The sequence below is a fragment of the Cebus imitator genome, unplaced genomic scaffold (genome assembly GCF_001604975.1).
Source record: "Cebus imitator isolate Cc_AM_T3 unplaced genomic scaffold, Cebus_imitator-1.0 Scaffold771, whole genome shotgun sequence".
Taxonomy (NCBI): domain Eukaryota; kingdom Metazoa; phylum Chordata; class Mammalia; order Primates; family Cebidae; genus Cebus; species Cebus imitator.
In genome coordinates, this window is record NW_016108086.1 from 297135 (window position 1) to 313563 (window position 16429).

General features: G+C 37.3%; 1 protein-coding gene across 1 annotated transcript in view; it reads left to right on the plus strand.

Annotated features, from left to right (window-relative positions):
* PROS1 (protein S) overlaps window positions 1-16429 on the plus strand; it is a 99418-nt gene that overhangs the window by 60977 nt on the left and 22012 nt on the right. The window contains exons 5-9 of the mRNA XM_017519734.2: window positions 4315-4437; window positions 4540-4671; window positions 9990-10115; window positions 13320-13441; window positions 15182-15297. Of these exons, the coding sequence (XP_017375223.1) occupies window positions 4315-4437; window positions 4540-4671; window positions 9990-10115; window positions 13320-13441; window positions 15182-15297 (619 nt within the window). The remainder of the gene's footprint in view (window positions 1-4314; window positions 4438-4539; window positions 4672-9989; window positions 10116-13319; window positions 13442-15181; window positions 15298-16429) is intronic.

The following is a 16429-nucleotide window of genomic DNA, read 5'->3' on the forward strand; positions in this document are numbered from 1 at the left end:
AATAGATGCCGATGAGAAATATGCTGTCATTCTTAGCTTTTTTCTATGTGTATGCACTGTGTTTAAGACTTCTGTTTTTCCCTGGTTTTCTCTAATTTGAAATAGTATTTTGAGGTTTATCCTGATTGATGTATAGTGGGCTTCTAGGATTTGTGAGTTTAAACTTTTCATCAAATTTGGAAAACTGTTTACTATTATTATTCAAATTTCTTTTTTCTTTTCTCCTGCTATGTTCCCTCTTCTCTTGGAATGTCAATCACATATATTAGACCATTTGATTTTGGTTAACAAGTTGTTCATGCTCTGGTTACTTATTAATTTATTTATGTATTTATTGTCTTTATACTTCTTATCTGTCCTTATTTAATTTTGGATACTGCTGATGTTTTCAAGTTCACCCTTCTTTTCTTCTCCCACATGTAATTTACTTCTAATCCCATTTAGTGTATTTTTCATTTTATATAGTTTATTTTTCATTTCAGTAAGTCACATTTGGGTCTGTTCAACATCGTCTTTTTATTTTTATTTTTTTTTATCATGCTTGTATATACTACTGGAACATATGGAGTGCATTTAAAACAGTTGTATTTACTTATTTTTCTGCCTTTTCTGTCATCTCTTTCATTTTTGATGTATTTTCATCAATTGATTTTTCTCTTGGTTATAAATTATTTTTTCCTGTTTCTTTACATGCCTATTCATTTTATTTTATTTTATTTTATTTTTTTTGGATATAACGTCTCACTGTTACCCAGGCTGGAGTCTAGTGGTCCAATCATAGCTCACAGTAACCTCAAATCCCTGGGCTCAAGCTATCCCCCTGCCTTAGACTCTCAAATAGCTGGGACAACAGGCATGGACTACCACAGCTGGAGAGTTTATTTTTTATTTTTATTTATTTATTTTTTTTGAGACGAAGTTTCTCTCTTGTTACCCAGGCTGGAGTGCAATGGCGCGATCTCGGCTCACCACAACCTCCACCTCCTGGGTTCAGGCAATTCTCCTGCCTCAGCCTCCTGAGTAGCTGGGATTACAGGCGTGCGCCACCATGCCCAGCTAATTTTTTGTATTTTTAGTAGAGACGGGGTTTCACCGTGTTGACCAGGATGGTCTCGATCTTGACCTCGTGATCCACCCGCTTTGGCCTCCCAAAGTGCTGAGATTACAGGCTTGAGCCACCGTGCCCGGCCTGAGAATTTATTTTTTAAATTAATTGTAAAGATTACATCTCACTGTGTTGCCCAAGCTGGTCTTAAACTCCTGACCTCAAGTTATCCTCCATCTTCTGCCTCCCAAAGTGCTGATATTATAGGTGTGAGCCACTGCATCTGACCCCTACTTATTTTTCATTGTTTACTGGACAAAACAAACAATACTATTCTCAGCATAAAAAGAAAAAAGAACTTCGAATTTTCAATTTGGGCGAAGATGATGTAACAAGGGCCAGATTTATCCTTCTGCCTTAAATAAGTAGAACTTTGGTCTAAGTTTATAAAAAAATAAACTTTGGTCTAAGTTTTGAACATTGGAGAACAGGAAGCAGAACACTGTGACTCCTAAGGAAAAGAAAATACACTTACAGCTTATGTTGCTGGGTTTTGGATATTCTTGTCTTCTTCCAAATAGTGTTTGATTTTGTTGCAGCACTTAGCTAACTTACATGGAATAATTTAAAAACAAATCTTTTCAGGTTTGATTTATAAGCTCTATTAAGGCAATCTAGAGTAGCCATTAGCTTGAAACTACTTAGCCTCAATAATAAGCCTATATCCTTGTGAGGATTCTACCTGATGTCCTTTTTACTGTGAAATCTTTTAAGGTCTGGGTAGCCTCAAACAAACTATCCCTATCTCTCTATGAGCCCTGGAAATTTTCCTTTGCAAATCATCATTCAGCCAAAGACCACAGGGGATCTTTTTACAGATCTCCGGAGTCTTTCCGTTTTTCTGTCTGCCTCTCTTTCCATACACACACATTTTTCTCCCCTCTTTGCCTTTATAGCACTCTGACCAGCAAAATTCTAGTGTGATCTCCCCAAACTCCAATATTTGTTTTCTCAACCCAGGGAGACACTGGGCTCTGTTTGTGTTTCCTGCACTGTTGCATAGTAGCTCCCTCCACGCAGTCATGTGGTGCAATTGTAGGTCTCAGCTTGTTTCTTTTCTTTTCCTTAGGAATCACAGTGTTCTCCTTCCTATTCACCCATGTTTGAAAAACCAATATTTTACATAGACTGAAGTTCTACTTACTTAAGGCAGGAAGATAAGCCTGGTTCCTGTGACATCATCTTAGCCCAGGTTGAATGTTTTAAGTTCTTTTTTTCTTTTTCTTTTTTTTTTTTTTGAGACAGAGTCTTGCTCCATCACCCAGGCTGGAGTGTAGTGGCATAATCTTGGCTTACTGCAGCCTCTGCCTCTCAGGTTTAAGCAATTCTTGTACTTCAGCCTCCCAAGTAGCTGCAACTACAGGCATAAGCCACCATGCTCAGCTAAGTTTTATATTTTTAGTAGAGATGGGGTTTCACCATGTTGCCCAGGCTGGTCTTGAACTCCTGACCCCAAGTGATCTTTCTGCCTTGGCTTCCCAAAGTGCTGGGATTACAGGCAAGAGCCATCACACCTGGTCTCTTTTTTCTATTAATATTGAGAACAGTGTTGTTCTGTCTACCCTACAGAGTTGTTCTAAGGCTCAAATAAGGTAATTTATTTGGAAAAATATCTAAATTATAGTTATGAAATACTGTATATATAATGTAAAAGTAGTGTTATGGGACCTTTGGGGTATTGCTTTTCTGAATGGAAATCTCTGTGGCTGGTAGTGCGTTTGCCTGAGTTCTTTAAAAGTGGAGGGTGAGCAAGATGAACAGGAGCTTTACTGAGCATTAGAATAGCTCAGAGGAGACCCTCACTGGGTAGCTCCTTTCTGTAGGCAGGTCGCCCCATCTAGTGTTCAGCTGTCAGCAGAGAGGAGGCCTTGAAGCCGGTGGCTCCTCTCTGTAGCCAGGTCATCCCATGATCTCTGCAGCTTTTGGCAGAGAGGAGGCCTAGAATGGGTGGCTACTCTCTGCTGCTGATTGCCCTGTCATCTGCGGCTCTCAGTAGAGGAAGGCCTGGAGAAGATGGTTCTTTTCTACAGGCTGGTCATTCAGAAGTCTGCAGCTCTCAGTAGAGAGGAAGCCCTGGAAGGGGTAGCTTCTTTCTGCAGCTGGTTGTCTGGACATCTCTTCTGCTCTGGCTGAGTCTGGGGTATTTACGGTCTTTAGCTCGGGGAAGTGCATGCTTATTGGTCCATGGGCAGCCATGGAAGGGCCCAGGAAAAAGCACCAGGAGTTCCCCCTTGAGTCAGGAGGACTGGCAGCCCAGCCCACAGGCTTCAGGCCTTCCCCATCCTGAAGGTGAGACTTCATAGGGGACTCACTCTTTTCTGCCCAGGAACCTGTCTACCTCCTGCCAGTGTTCATGGCACCCAGGCTGTTTGTGACAGGGGGGTGCCTGCAGGCCAGCACTGAGCTGCCCTCAGTACCCCCCTCAGCTCCCCTCCCATGCTTGTTGGAGCCCAAAGACTGGAGGAGGCAGGGGGCTGGCACATTACCACTGCCCTGAGCCTGTGCCCACCCATCCAGGCTGCAACTACAGTCAGTTTCAGTCCCAACCCTGCTCCATGATCAGAGTGGGCGCCAGGAGTGGAAAGAGGCCAGGAAGCAGGAGCAGGCTCTTCTGAGCCTGTGCTGGGCAGGGGGGCCTTTGCAAGCACCCAATAGCACAGAGGTGCCCATGTTTCCAGCTGGGCTTGGGCAGCTGCAGCTGCACTCAGAGGGCTCCTGTCCTGCCAGCTTGGAAGGCATGGGGCTCCTGCTTGTCCTTGGCTTTCACCAGCTCCATGGAGCATGAAGCCATGGCCATGCCTCAGATCACAATGGATGCCTACTGCAGGGAGAAGCCAGGCAGTGGGAGCAGGCCCCCAAGAGCACAGACACCCCCAGATCCAGAGCCACAACACAGAAGCTGCAGCAGCGCCCGGGGAGCGTGGGGCTCCTCCCTGCTCTGTGGAGTGGGAGGCCCAGGCCTGGCTCCCCGCTGCAGCCACTCTAGGTGGGCCACTGCTGCCATCAGTAGTTTCTTTTTACAAAATAATTATAAAGGTTTGCCTAGTGGACTCACTTTTTAATTTTAAAAAAGTATTATTTAAAGGAAGGAGTTGCATTTTTTTCCCACTGGTTCTAGGCTTCATGAACAGGATTTTTATTAAAGAGCACACAATTTTATTTTACCATGACATGATGTAAACAAATAAATAGATGTCTATTTCCTTCAGCCATTCCCGACCAGTGTAGTCCTCTGCCGTGCAATGAAGATGGATATATGAGCTGCAGAGATGGAAAAGCCACTTTTACTTGCATTTGTAAACCAGGCTGGCAAGGAGAAAAGTGTGAATTTGGTATGTATAATAACCCCGCCCGGCTCATCAGGATTGCTCTCCTGAAAAGTTCTCTGCAGGTTATATCGCTTTAATGATAATTTATTTTTTTCCTTTTTTTAGATATAAATGAATGCAAAGATCCCTCAAATCTAAATGGAGGTTGCAGCCAAATTTGTGATAATACACCTGGAAGTTATCACTGTTCCTGTAAAAGTGGTTTTGTTATGCTTTCAAATAAAAAAGACTGTAGAGGTAAGAGCAAGATGGTAGAATTAAAACACATTTACTGTGTGAGAATAATTCCAGGTAGAGAAATTTTACTAGGAAGTTTTGGAAAACTGATTGTAAGTGCTTATACTAACACATTTTATCCACATTGAAGCTTTGTGAGAGTTTTTGTTTGTTTTTGAGAGATAGGGTCTCACTCCATCTCCCAGGCTGGAGTGGAGTGGCTCCATCACAGCTCACTGTAGCCGCAGTCTCCCAGGCTTCATTGATCTTCTCACTTCAGCCTCCCAAGTAGATGAGACTGCAGGTGCATGCCACCATGCCCAGCTAATTTTGTTTTGTATTTTTTGTAGAGACGGCATTTCTTCATGTTGCCCAGACTTATCTCCAACTCAAGTGAGCCTCCTGCCTCAGCCTCCCAAGTGTTGGGTTTACAGGTGTGAGCTCTGTGCCCAGCCTGCATTTTAGTTTATAGTACTGATAACACACATATTTTGTTATTTTCTTATTGTTTGTGCATGTACACACCTGCGTGCATGTTTCAATAAAGAATTTCATTATAAAGTGACATTTCTTTCTTTTTTTTTTTTTTTGGCGGGGGTTGGGACGGAGTTTCGTTCTTGTCACCCAGGCTGGAGCGCAGTGGCGTGACCTCGGCTCACCGTAACCTCCTCCTCCCGGGTTCAAGCGATTCTCCTGCCTCAGCCTCCTGAGTAGCTGGGACTACAGGCGTGTGCCACCACGCCCTGCTAATTTTTGTATTTTCAGTAGAGATGGGGTTTCACCACCTTGGCCAGGCTGGTCTTGAACCCCTGACCTCAGGTGATTCACTCCCCTCTGCCTCCCAAAGTGCTGGGATTACAGGCTTGAGCCACCGCGCCCGGCTCTTGCTTCCTTTCTTAAGACGTAAAGGCGTCGGCTAATGATATTCTGCAAACGCACATGTGTTTCGAATCTCACAACTATGAAAGAGTTTTGTTGGCACTCATAAATAATGAATTTCTTTCTTTCTTTCTTTGCCTTTTTTTTTTTTCTTAGACCACAAGTCGAGATTGTCTACATTCGCCTTCCTTCGCCAGCTGCTGAACAGGCACATATGTTGGCTCGGTGTGGTCAGCATGCAGGTGCCCCACGTCCCGTGGCTGGTGGTTGGTAGAGGAGAAGAGGGAACGGGACCGCGTGTGTGCAGAAGAGCCTGTTCCATTGTCTTCCGCCAATGGTATTTATGGTTCTAATTTATGGGGCACGGATGGCAAGAGACGTGAAGTAAATCATCGGAGCGTGAAGATTTATGTCTCGCGTGCCGGGGAGGAATTTGCACGGGGCGTTCACAAGAGCCGTGTTGTCGGTGGAGAACGTGGTCGATCGCCTCCTCCGCAGGCGTCTGACCCAATGGCCTCAACGTTGTGTTCTTTCTGCGCTTCTGTGCTCCTGTGTTTTCTGTCTTCCTCCGTCTGCCTCCTTCCCTTTCTTCCTCTTCTCCCCCTTCCTTTCCTGCTTCCTTCCCTCCTTCTTTCTGTTCGTTTCCTCCCTCTCTTCCTTCCTTCCCCCCTTCATTCCATGTCCCTCCTCCCATCCCGTTTTCCTGCCTTCATTCCTCCATTTTCCTTCCTCCCTCCTTTTTTTCCTCTCTTCCTTCCTTCCCCCCTTCATTCCATGTCCCTCCTCCCATCCCGTTTTCCTGCCTTCATTCCTCCATTTTCCTTCCTCCCTCCTTTCTCCCCTTACTTCCTTCTTTCCTTCCCTTCCTTCCTTCCTTCCCTCCTTCCTTCNAAGTGCTGGGATTACAGGCTTGAGCCACCGCGCCCGGCCTATAATGTGACATTTCAATGCAAGTCTTTGCATGCTACAAACTTAGCAAAGTCATTGTTTATCCTTTAAGACATTATTTTTTTTTTCTTCTAGTAAGATAAACAGCCATAGAAAGAAATCCACTACAATAACCTCTTCCATTGTATTTTATTTTTCTTTTCAGAAATACTTTTCTGATTCCCAACATAAATCCTTCCTCTGGCAACTCATTTCCTGTTGTGGTTTTGGAAAAGAAAAGAAGATCTAGTTTTCTTTCTCTTTATACCTTTGAGATCATGTCATTGGTCATAATTCCTTTTTCAGACTTAAATATTCCCTGTTAGTATAGCTTTCTAACAAGTCATTTTACTGGTATATTTATTTTGTTATTAATTGTTTTGTATCTGTAAATTTTGACTTTTTTTCTCTCTGTGTATGGTCCTTTAGTTTGACTGTGTTAATGCTGAAACTCAATCTTCAAATATACATACCAGGTGTGTGGATAACTGAAAACAAAATTTCCCATCTGGAGCTAAATTTTGCCCTTAGAAACTGGGTATAATTAACACCCAAGTTCTCTCCTCCACTACTTTTTTTGTTTTGCTAAAATGTTAAAAAAAAAAAAGTTATAAAAATGTAAATTTCTTGTTCAAGTCTTTATTTTATACGTTTCGGTAAAGCCCTAAATCGGATTCATATACAAATCATCTCCCTCTTACTGCATAGTAGTGTTTAGTGTGGTATAATTTATAATATTATTTAAACTGCAGTTAAATGACTAAAGTGAACTACATTAACAACAAATTCTTCTAAACAGTTATCAAATTTGTGACCATGTATCTTTCTTATCCGCCTATTTGAAGATCTGTTTGAGTTTGAATTTTGAGACTATTCAGAATAAGTCTGTCATTAGAACATGAGTTATAGAAAAACTATCATAAATATGCATTTTATAAACAAATAGTACCCGCTCATACTTCTACACTTAAATACTTTAATAGTCTCTTTCTAAACAATTTGTGGTTTCTTTTTTTTTTTATGTCTTTTATTTTTATTTTTATTTTATTTTTTGTAGAGACGGGGTTTCACCATGTTGGCCAGGATGGTCTCGATCTCTTGACCTCGTGACCTGCCCTCCTCAGCCTCCCAAAGTGCTGGGATTGCAGGCGTGAGCCACTGCGCCGGCCTCATGTTTGTTTGTTTTTTAAGGTAGATAGGGTTTTGCTCTGTCACCTAGGCTGGAGTGCAGTGGAGCTATCTTGACTCACTGCAGCCTCGACCTCCTGGGATTAAGTGATCCTCTCACCTCAGCCTCCCAAATAGCTGGGACTACAGGTGTGCACGACCGTGCCTGGCTAATGTTTATAGCTTTTGTACAGATGGAGTTTTGCCACATTGTCCAGGCTGGTCTCAAATTCTTGGGCTCAATTGATCTGTCCACTTCAGCCTTGCAAGGTCATGGGATTACAGGCATGAGCCATCACACCTGGCCAAATTTGTGACTTTTTAAAAACTAAAAAGTATTTAATTCTTATCCACTCAGTTAATACACATATATATGTATAAATGATTACAAAAGTGCTCTTATTAATAGGAATGTTCCTGATGAGCACATTTGTTCTTATATTCTTCATTTGCATTATTGTTTACCCGTGATATGTAAGTAATACAGTAGAAAACAGAAGAATATATTTAAAAAAAAACTATTACACGGGGACCTTTGTATAATATATATAAGAATATATTAAATAAAAAAACTATTACAAGATGTAGAAATGCTTAGGATCCACTTGCCAGTAATTGTGTAAAAATGAAAGAATAAAACTTTTCTTTTCTTCTTGTTATTATTATTATTATTGGACACAGAATCTTGTTATGATGCACAGGCTGGAATGTAATGTGTGCTCAGCTCACTGCAACCTCTGCCTCCTGGGTTCAAGTGATTCCCCTGCCTCAGCCTCCCGAGCAGCTGGGACTACAGGCGCATGCCACCACGCCTGGTTAATTTTTGTATTTTTCAGTAGAGATAGGGTTTTGCCATTTTGGTCAGGCTGGTCTTGAACTCCTGAACTCATGTGATCTGCCCGTCTTGGACTTCCAAATTGCTGGGATTACAGAAATGAGCCACTGCACCCAGCTGAAAGAATAAAACTTTTCAAACAGACATTAGATGTCAGTGTAGAGTCATAAAATCAATGCACTGTAACCTAAACTTGTATGATCTAAATAATTCCCTGCAATATGACTCAAACCAAATATACTTAGTGACATATTTTTCTGATTTTATTTTCCATCCCCCAACTTCTGGGATTAAGTGATCCTCCGCCTTATCCCCCTTAGTAACTAGAACACATGCCACCACTCCTGACTAATTTTTTTCTCTTCTCTTTTTTTTTCTAATATAAAGAAGTGGAATTTCACCATGATGCACTGGCTGGTCTCGAATACTTTGACCTCCCAAAGTGCAAGGATTATAGCACTACTGCCATGCCCAGCCACTCCTGGCTAATTTAAGAAAAAAATCTTTGTAGAGACAGTTGCGTAGGCTTACTTTATTTCAAAAACAGAGTTTGTAGCTCTTTTATAAAAATTGAAATTTTATTTTGAATTAATCGAAGATTCACATGAAGTTGTAAGAAGTAATACAGAGTGATACTAATATACCCATTGCCCACTTTCCCTTAATGGTAACATTTTACAAAATTATGGTACAATTTACACTCAGGATATTGACAATGGTACCGTCAAAATATAGAAAAATTCCTACAAGGAATTATCTTTGTGCAAGTTATTTTAAGTAATAACCTAAATTTTGATCATTCGTCTGGAAAAAAAGCCATCAACTTTTAACGTATTTTCTGTTCTGAATTTGTCTTTCTCCAGAGATTACAGAGAAGAGTTCACTAATAATTACACCTCCATTGCACTATTTCTGTCACATGTTTTGTTTTCTTCACAGGTGCTCATCCGGTGACTAGTTGCTATCAATATACTGTCTCCCACTTCATTTTGCAATATGATATATGCATCTGAAATTTGTGGGATATTAATTTAGCACTAAATTCATATTGGATTAACTACAGATTTATAAGTACTTAGAGACCTTAATCTTATTTTAAATTTGACTCACTGTTGTCTACTTTAGGCAACAATAGTAGTGCACAAATTAGATGTTTGTTCATTTCCAAAGAAACAAGGTAGAATAGATGTGCCATCCCCTGTACAAAAATTAGTTGTGATGCTATGAAGTGAATCTGTTTTCAAGATCTCTGTTTGTTTTCTTATCTGCCTGGCAGATAAGAACATTTCTGTAGCGTTCTCCTTCTTAACATAACTAGAAAGGAACATCAAATTCCCTATGCATTTGCAGAAAGAAATCATATTTAGTAAACTAACATATGATGATAGATTTAATGTTTTTTTGTCTGAAGGCCAATCTGTTATCTCATTACATATATTAAACTAGATCCAGGAAACACAAATCAAGTTTTCTTTGCTAGGCTCTGCTGGTATGGGAAAAATATTTTTTAATATAGTGACTTTATTTATAGATGTGGATGAATGCTTTTTGAAGCCAAGCATCTGTGGCATAGCTGTGTGCAAGAATATCCCAGGAGACTATGAATGTGAATGCCCCGAAGGCTACAGATACAACCTCAAATCAAAGTCTTGTGAAGGTAGAATGATAGTGGTATCATTACTGATGGTGGGGAGAGTGGGTTTGAACCCTGAATTGATATTTAAAAGCATTGGTTTTGTTTGACATCAACAATCACATTTTCTAATTCCTAATATAGCTTGTTCAATTGAGTTAACACTGGCTTCTTTCCAGAGTGAAAGTATGTAGGGCACATGGCATTTAAGTTTAGTGTAATGCACTCCAATTGGACCTTTGGGCTGCCTATGAATTGGAGACCTCCATGTGTGGTAAAAACAAGATAACCCTATTTTCACATCATTTACATCATATTCAAACATAAAGAGAATTTCACTTTGGAAGGAAAAACAATACATAGAAAAGAAAGACACAAGCTTAAAAATCATCTGAATGAAACAATGAGCGTGTAAAAACCTGAGCTTTTATTCCAAGCTTTTCAGTGATTTTCTGTGTATGTATAAATAAGTCATTTATTTTAAAATAAGAAATGACACAGTTCTGTTATCTTATGATAAAGAAATGATAACAAAACCCTAGAAATTGGAGAAATGTTGATCAGTAATGTCAGAGCCTCTGGGTTTGGGGCACCCTCTTGGAGGCGCTGTTACTTCATGTGGCTGCAGGGGCGCCGCCCTTTGTGTCTCAGGAAGCTTCAACATGTTAGAGTTGTGCATAGGCTTGTTTATTATGACACAGATTCTCTCATACCTTCCTTTGGATTTTATTTTATTTTATTTTATTTTTTCAGACAAGAGTATCTCTCTGTTGCCAGGCTAGAGTGCAGTGACACAATCTCGGCTCACTGCAACTTCCTCCTCCTGGGTTCAAGTGATTCTCCTGCCTCAGCCTCCTGAGTAGCTGGGACTACAGGCGTGTGCCACCATGCCCAGCTGATTTTTGTATTTTTAGTAGAGATAGGGTTTTGCCATGTTGGCCGGGACGGCCTCAATCTCTTTACCACACGATCTGCCTGCCTTGGCCTCTCAAAGTGCTGGGATTACAGGCATGAGCCACCGCGCCTGGCCCCAGATTTTAAAAAGTTTTTAAAACAGATTTAATGCCATGTCTGGAAGTAATTAATACTAAGTTTTTTATTGTGGCTATATGTGTGTGGGTGTGTATATGTATATAATATATATATATTATGTGTGTGTGTATATATATGTATGTATATAGACACATACACACATAGCCACAATAAAATGTGTGTGTGTGAATATATATATATTCATATATATATGAATATATATATATTCACACACACATTTATATATATAGTCATACATTTATATATATATTCATATGAATATATATATTCATATATGTATGACTATATATATAAATGAATGTATATATATGAATATATATACAAATGAATATATATATATTCACGCACAAATAATGTACCTTTTAAAAAATAGACTTAAGGGGTACAAGTACAGTTTTAATGTACCCTTTTAACTATTTTTAAATATAAAATTCAGTGGCATTAATTACATTCACTCTATTGTGCAGCTGTCACTTCTATTTCCAAAACTTTTTCATCTGCCCCAATAGAAACTCTTAAGCAGTAAACGTTTAAGCAGTGAGTTTTCTTTTTTTGTTACCTTAGAGGTAACCACTAATCTTGTTTTCTGTCTCCATAAAGTTGCCTAAATCAATACTAATTTTACAGTAGATTTTTTAGCTACATACGCTGCTTTTGAGATTTTGATGGCCTACCTCTTTGTGCACACCAGAATTATCCCCCTGCCAACCACATCCACATTTCTCTTTTCCCACCATTGCAGATAGAAATTACCATGGAAAACTCTAGACATCTGTAGAATTATTGTTAGCCAACTTCATTACCTGTATTGTTGTTTTAATTAACAAATGACATATTTTTTAAAAAGATTTATATATGACTCTATTGTCTATCTATAACTTTAATAATATATTATGCAGTTTTAATGCTATTGAAGGATTATTAATTTTGGGAATCTATTTTAAATCATTAAATAGATTTTTAATATATTTTAAATCATGAGAACATATTCAATAATAACATTTATGAATTTGTGGAGTTTTAAAAGTCATAGGGCATATCCAATGAAAATGTCAATGATCTTATATATCTCTGAAGTAGACATTTGCTTCAAGATAGTATTATACATTTCCAAGAATGATTTTCTCAAAATATTGAGTAGGGACAGTTACCATATAGAAGATTTCATAATATGGGAGATTACAACACAATGAAGTTTTTTCTTTAAAAAACAAAAAGATAAGAAATAAAGATATTTCCCTAAATTAATTGCCGCCATTAATTATTGCATTATGAGAAGTTCAATGTTCTTGATATTGTAATTTAATTCCTAATTGTATCAACCTTTAATTAAAGGAGTCTTTTCTTCCCTTCCCTTTCCTTTCTTTTACTTCCTCATCTTCCTCTCCCTTTCTCTTCCCCTTCCCATTTCTTTTTTCTTTTTTTCAAAGCAATGAATGGTGAGGTAATCTCAATGGACTTCTAATAACCAGAAATGACAGTTAAGATGAGATTCTTAATCTTTTTTTCTTCAAATTCAAAATAAGCAATTTGATAGAATACTTAATCACTGAAAATTATAAATTAATTTTTGTTTCAAATATTTAAATAAATAAAAATTATACTTGTAACTAATTTATATTTCCATATTATTATATTTATATGTAGTTTATGTCATAGGATGTCTTTCCCTAAGGATCTGTTATCATTGATTATGTCATACTACAATCAGAATACTCCTGCACCTATCAGATTGAACATTTAGAAACTTGCTTCTAGTTACTCAGATTTAATGCATAATTGACCCAGGAATGGAATAGTGGAGGGTAGGTCCTCATTGTTACTTCATTGAAATAAATGTCACCATATTAACTCTTTTTTTCTGGATTTTTTAACAAGTGAAGGTAAAATTATATATATATATATATATATATAAATGTATATATATAATGTATATTATTAATCATATATATTAATTATATATTATATAGTATATATACATATATACTATATAATATATACAATATAATATATGTATATAATATATACATATATTGTATATATACATGTGTGTATATATAATATATTATATATACATAATATATAATATGTGTATATAATATATACATATCATATATATAATATATATTTATATATATACATATAATATATATGTATTTTTTTTTTCATCCTCAGATATAGATGAATGCTCTGAGAACATGTGTGCTCAGCTTTGTGTCAATTACCCTGGAGGTTACTCTTGCTACTGTGATGGGAAAAAAGGATTCAAACTTGCCCAAGATCAGAAGAGTTGTGAGGTAAACATTTCACAATGCTTAACTTCTCACTTCTTTTCTAAAAGGAGAGACCCTAGGTACTTATTTTGACATAGCTGAGTTAAGTCAGGAAAGTACAGGTGTTCTACAATAATTACTATAGCTTTAAGCACGTTATGAGTCATGATTATTTACTAAATATGGTCATGTAAGTCATAAACATTGGGGAAAATCAGTGGCTGCGTTTAAAAAAAAAGAGGCTAGAATCACAATTTACAGCATACTTATCTTAGCCTGTACATTTATAAAGTACAAAGTGTATGCTTACTTAAGAAATCAAGAAAAGCTGTGGTTAATACCCCTCGTTGTGAAAGATAATCTCCCATAGAAACTTTAGTGAAAACATTTTCCAGTGCCTCCTTTCTGTATTCCACTCTGACAAGTTTGATCACACCTTAGGCATGTTAGTACTTATAAAAGTGCTCATAACGTTTCAGAGGGTACAAGTGCAGTTTTAATGTACCCTACCGATTTTAGTTGGGCTTTAGTGGGGTTTAAGTTCGTCAGAATTCAGAGAGGTTAAATTCTTAATCTGTGTCTCTCCAGCTTGCTTTTAGTTACTCAGATTTAATGCATAATTGACCCAGGAATTGAATATTGTGGGTAGGTCCTCATTTTTACTTCATTGAAATAAATGTCACCAGCTGAGCTCATTTTTTTCCTGCATCTTTTTTTAATAAGTGCAGGTAAAATTATATATGATGATGAGGCCGACCATAAAAAATGCCTAAATAATGATTTAACTGTGTGTACACACATACCTCTATGTCTGTTGCCAAGACAAATCTATATACATCCAGGAAAATGTCACATTCAATATTATGCAGCCTACTTGGTAATAAGCTAGTTGGCATGTGTAGTAATTTTGGTATGGTTCTACTTCAATGAAATGCCAGGCTGAGTGAACATTTATTTTGTAATTTAGTCCTTTATTATTTCTGTATTTGGTGTAGTTACATACCACCGTCTGCCTTGGAATAGAAATATTAAAGCTCTAAGAGGAAATAAAATGTTATTTCTGGGCCTATATTTAATACAGTGCTATGTATGTAATTCTCCTCAAAATATCCTCATATGTGCTCAATGATTTATACCTTAAAAGCTTTTCATTTTGATGTTTGTTTTCACTCTTAGAAAAAAAATACTTGATTCCACATGTGATGACTTTAAATAATCTTCTGGTAAATTCCTTGGAGACTGTGAGATCTTAACTTATATTTATTTCCTTTATGTTTTCCAAATAGCACATTCTTGCTCAGGAAACTTTTGCTTAATAGATGAATGAGTGAATGAATGAGGTGCCGTTTATTGGTACATTAATTCTTACACCTATTTCTGACTTCAAATAAAAATAATTTGCAGACATAATTCATGGAAGATATTATACCTGACAGTTAATTAAAGAAATACATATTCATTCTTGTAGGAAGAGTTTGTGTTTAGGACTAAAATTTGCAAAGGAGGTATTAAAGACAAAGATCTAAAGCCAGGCACATTGAATGTGATTTTAAAACACGTATTCTTGGAGGTTATACTGATAGATAGACTATACAAGGAAATGGAAGATATGTCTTCATTATCACCAAAAGTATTCTTAATTATTTTAGCTTATCACAGAGGATACATTAGTACCAGACAAAAAGGCGTGGTTTCACACAAACATCAAGCAATGACGTATGCATTTTGGTATTCTTGTTGTTTATTTGGTTTCTTTTATTCTAGGCTGTTCCAGTGTGCCTTCTCTTGAACCTTGACACAAAGTCTGAATTACTTTACTTGGCGGAGCAGTTTGCAGGGGTCGTTTTATATTTAAAATTTCGTTTGCCAGAAATCTCCAGGTGAGGAACCAATACCAGTGATAATTTCTAGAGGTTGAGCAGATAAGGGCAGAAGAAAAGTGGCTGAAAAGGTTTGAAATGTGTGAAATTGTATTACCAATCAGATAGTGTAGTCATATTATCAATCAGATGATTTGGGGAAGCCTAAAGTTAATTTACTCCTTTCCACATGTAATTTTCAGGCTAAAACCTTTTTGAGTCATTCTAGACTGACCTTCACCAATGAACGTTTTACCTTATTCCATATTGTTCCTTTTGTAGAAAATGCATATTTACTAAGCTGGGCAAGTAGATTTAATGTACCTGTGAAACTTCCATTATTCTTTATACATGTTATGAAAACTAAGTAATAAAAAATACTCACTATTGCCTTTAGAATATCATTATATTCAAAATTGTTAAGGAAAATTTTTAAACTTGCTTAAGTGGTATTTTAAAGACACACAATTACATAATTTTAGTTGGCTGTCTAAATACTTTATCCATTATTTTTGTAGTTAGAGTTCAGAAATGAAGTAATTGCTTATGTTTTGAGTCATAATTCCACTTTATTTTTATAGCAATGTTTATGATCCAATTTTTATTTTATTTTATTTTAATTAATTTATTTATTTTTGAGATGGAGACTTGCTCTGTTGTTCAGGCAGGAGTGCAGTGGTACAGTCTCAGCTCACTGCAACCTCCACCTCCAAGATCAAGCGATTCTCCTGCCTCAGCCTCCTGAGTAGGTGGGACTACAGGCATGTGCCACCACACAGAGCTGATTTTTGTATTTTTAGTAGAGATGAAGTTTTACTATGTTGTCCAGGCTGGTCTCAACTTCCTGACCTCAGGTGATCACCTCAGGGGATCTGCCGTAATTCTACTTTAGTTATCAGATTTTCTCAGAAGCATACCTTGCTGGAAGTAGAAGAAAGAAATTGGAATTTTTTTGGAATAATGGAAAGGAAAAATATTTGAGACAGATTATACAGTTCAAATTTTAAAATATTTTAATTAAATAAGCATGTATGTTTAGAATTTAATTTTGTTAGATATATGAATAATTATTCATTAAATAATTCAACCAAATTCATAAAATCAAAGCACACTGAAAGTTATTCTAAGTTTAATAACTTACATAAACACGTAA